General features: G+C 40.1%; 1 protein-coding gene across 2 annotated transcripts in view; it reads right to left on the reverse strand.

Annotated features, from left to right (window-relative positions):
* LOC110032555 (protein S-acyltransferase 24) overlaps positions 1 to 2,436 on the reverse strand; it is a 52,832-nt gene extending 50,396 nt beyond the window's left edge. For both annotated transcript variants that reach the window (XR_002294862.1, XM_020736216.1), the window contains exons 1-2: positions 2,024 to 2,436; positions 1,776 to 1,916 (exon numbers count right to left, since the gene is read on the reverse strand). Coding sequence is in view for 1 of the 2 variants with exons in the window: in XM_020736216.1 (XP_020591875.1) it covers positions 1,776 to 1,916; positions 2,024 to 2,314 (432 nt within the window). In the remaining variant the exon portion in view is untranslated. The remainder of the gene's footprint in view (positions 1 to 1,775; positions 1,917 to 2,023) is intronic.
* Between the last annotated feature and the right edge of the window lie 298 nt (positions 2,437 to 2,734).

The following is a 2,734-nucleotide window of genomic DNA, read 5'->3' on the forward strand; positions in this document are numbered from 1 at the left end:
GGGCGGGAGGGGCGGTGGCAATTGGAAAGGGGCATGCAAAGCTAAGTGGCAACAAAAAGGATCTAGTAAAGCGGAGCGGCAACATAAAGGGTATGGCTAAGCTAAGCGGCAACAGAAAGAGTCTGGCGAAGTTGTGCAGCCACAGAAAGGATCTGGCAAAACTGAGCGACAACAGGGAAGGTCTGGCAAAGCTGAGAGGCAACAAGAAGGGGGTTGGGAGTCTGTGTGGTAGCAAGGAGAAAGTTGAACAGGCGCAAGATCGAACAGATAACCAACGCCGATATTGTCAAAGAACCACCAGTCCTCGAATAAAACCATAATAAGGGAGAATATGCCTAGCGCTAGGAGCTCTGAAATCAGAAACACAAGAATTGTGCCTTAAAGCACTCAAAACAGCACATATATAGAACAAAAGGAAAGAAAAAAGAGATAGAAGAAGGGGAGAAAGGGGACAATTCCCACCCCTTGAATTGTCGAGCGGTCCAGCAAGGCCTGGAACCGAGCCTTCAACTGAACTGGTTGGTCTTGCTATTTAGCAGGCCAAGCCTCGCGTCGCTGATAGATCCACTATTAAGGTTCTACTTTGTGCACCAAAAAAAAAATATTGGCTACATCCACCATTGTCCAAAAAATGAATGAAATGACAAATGATAACATTCTCAATATGGATGACGTTCAAGACCAATACCAATAGAATCTCTTTTATTGATAATATCAAGCACTCATTTAAATATCATCAAGATAATAGTTTAGGATCAACCATTATGTGCAAGTTTCTAACAATAGTTCACCTAAAACACTGACTGAGTCACTCAAGCACCCAACAATCAACAAGCTTTTTTTAAACGTTAATGTAGTGTCAGTGCACAACAAAAATCGTTTAATAAATTGAAGCTAGATGGTTGCCCACTGCTTACAACTCCTATAATTCTACTAACAACCCTGCCCTCATTTCCAGTTGAATATACTGCACGGATTTCTTGAATTTATCTTGTCTTGCTTCACAGTATGACTTTGTTTTTGAAAGCATGGGAAATTTTAGGTGTGGATTAATAGTTAATGATAGTGCAAATAAATGTAATTGGTTCTTTAGGCGGATGACTGTTGAATAAGTATTCAAAGTGTACTATTGTAATTTTAAGTCGGTAAATACTCATAATTTGGCATTATTAGAATCAATAATTAAATAGATAGTGCCCTCTTACCATTATTCTCCTATTACATCTTCTTTCTCCTAGTTTCTGAAATTGTTGGCAACTCAAATTACCATTTCTCTTCGAGGTTTGGTATTATATATATACAACAAATACTTTAACTTCTAGAATGAAAACGAAATTAGAAACTAGATAATCTCCAATATAAATTAAACAATCACCATGGCATGAAAAATGAACATCAAGAAGTAAACACTGGCAATAAAACAAGAGGAATATAAAATAATAGAAATCAAAATTGAGCAGGCATCATTAAGAAACAGCATCAGCAACCTGTTATACGAGAGTTGAGTGCATCAAAAATTCAACCTCAAAATAATAGAATTTTAAATTAAACTTTGTAAACCTTTTCAATACTGTATAAAAGGAACAACTTTCTTCTATTGGTAACCACAGTTAAATCAAAATGGTCTCTATTCTATCCAAGCAGACCTATCCCAAAAAAAAAGCAGAATTGTTCATTCACGTGTATTCCTTCTTCAACCATCATCGGAAACAATTTCAATCGGCGCAATACACATAAGTCAAATAATCCAAATACAACGACATATAAACATGTACCTGATAACCGTAGTAGTCTGCGGCATCAACACGAGCGCCTTCCTTGAGTAACAGCTCCGCAACAGGAATGTGTCCACGCACCGCACTCCAGTGGAGAGCAGTCTGCCCCGTGTGGTCCACTGCATTTACAGCTCCCCCATGCTGTCCAGACACAAAAATCCTGAATCCGCTCACTCCCACAAATAAAAAAGGAAAATGGTTTGAAGAGAAAGCAGGAAACAAATTCGAAAGAAAAAGACAAATAAGACCTCGATAATGTATTGAGCAGCAGCGGTGCGGTTATTCAGCGAAGCCCATTGAAGAGCGTAATAGCCACCGCCATCAGGCTCCGTGACGGAGCAGCTCTCAGACTCCACCAGCCTCTGCAGCTTCTCGAGATCGCCGTAGGCCGCCGCCGTGTAGACATCGTTTCGCAACGCTTCCTCCTCCGTAGCAGTAGAACCCTCCGTAGAAGAAGATGGGACGCCGCTAGTACTGCCTACACCGGAGTGGGTGACATCCCTTCGGTCCTCCTCCACAATCTCGATCTCCGACGACATCGTCAGGGAAGGCCGATTGTGTTGGAAGGAGAATTGAGTAGGAGGACTATGTTGACCTTGGCAGCCGGAATTTGGAACAGGTAATCAATCGATCGAATTTAAGCCGATGGAGAAAAATGGAATGATTTTGATTCTGTTTATTTTTGCGTTTAAATTTGAAGATTTTAATTTTTCTTACCGCGGCGCGGTAATGTTACCTCAAGTTTTCCACAGAATTGGACGATTGCGAAGACGTGTTCACTAAAAGGCGGAGATTTGTTTTAGCAAAATTGTGAAAATATTAAGTTCCTGTCTTAATGTACTCTATTTTGTGATGATTCCTTTTCACCAATTAAATTTAGCAAATCAATTCAACAAAAAAAATTTTAGCACAAACACAATCCACAATGAATCCAATTTCATCGAAGGTTGGAGCACATC

Source organism: Phalaenopsis equestris, unplaced genomic scaffold (assembly GCF_001263595.1).
Source record: "Phalaenopsis equestris unplaced genomic scaffold, ASM126359v1 Scaffold000972, whole genome shotgun sequence".
In the NCBI taxonomy this organism is placed as follows: domain Eukaryota; kingdom Viridiplantae; phylum Streptophyta; class Magnoliopsida; order Asparagales; family Orchidaceae; genus Phalaenopsis; species Phalaenopsis equestris.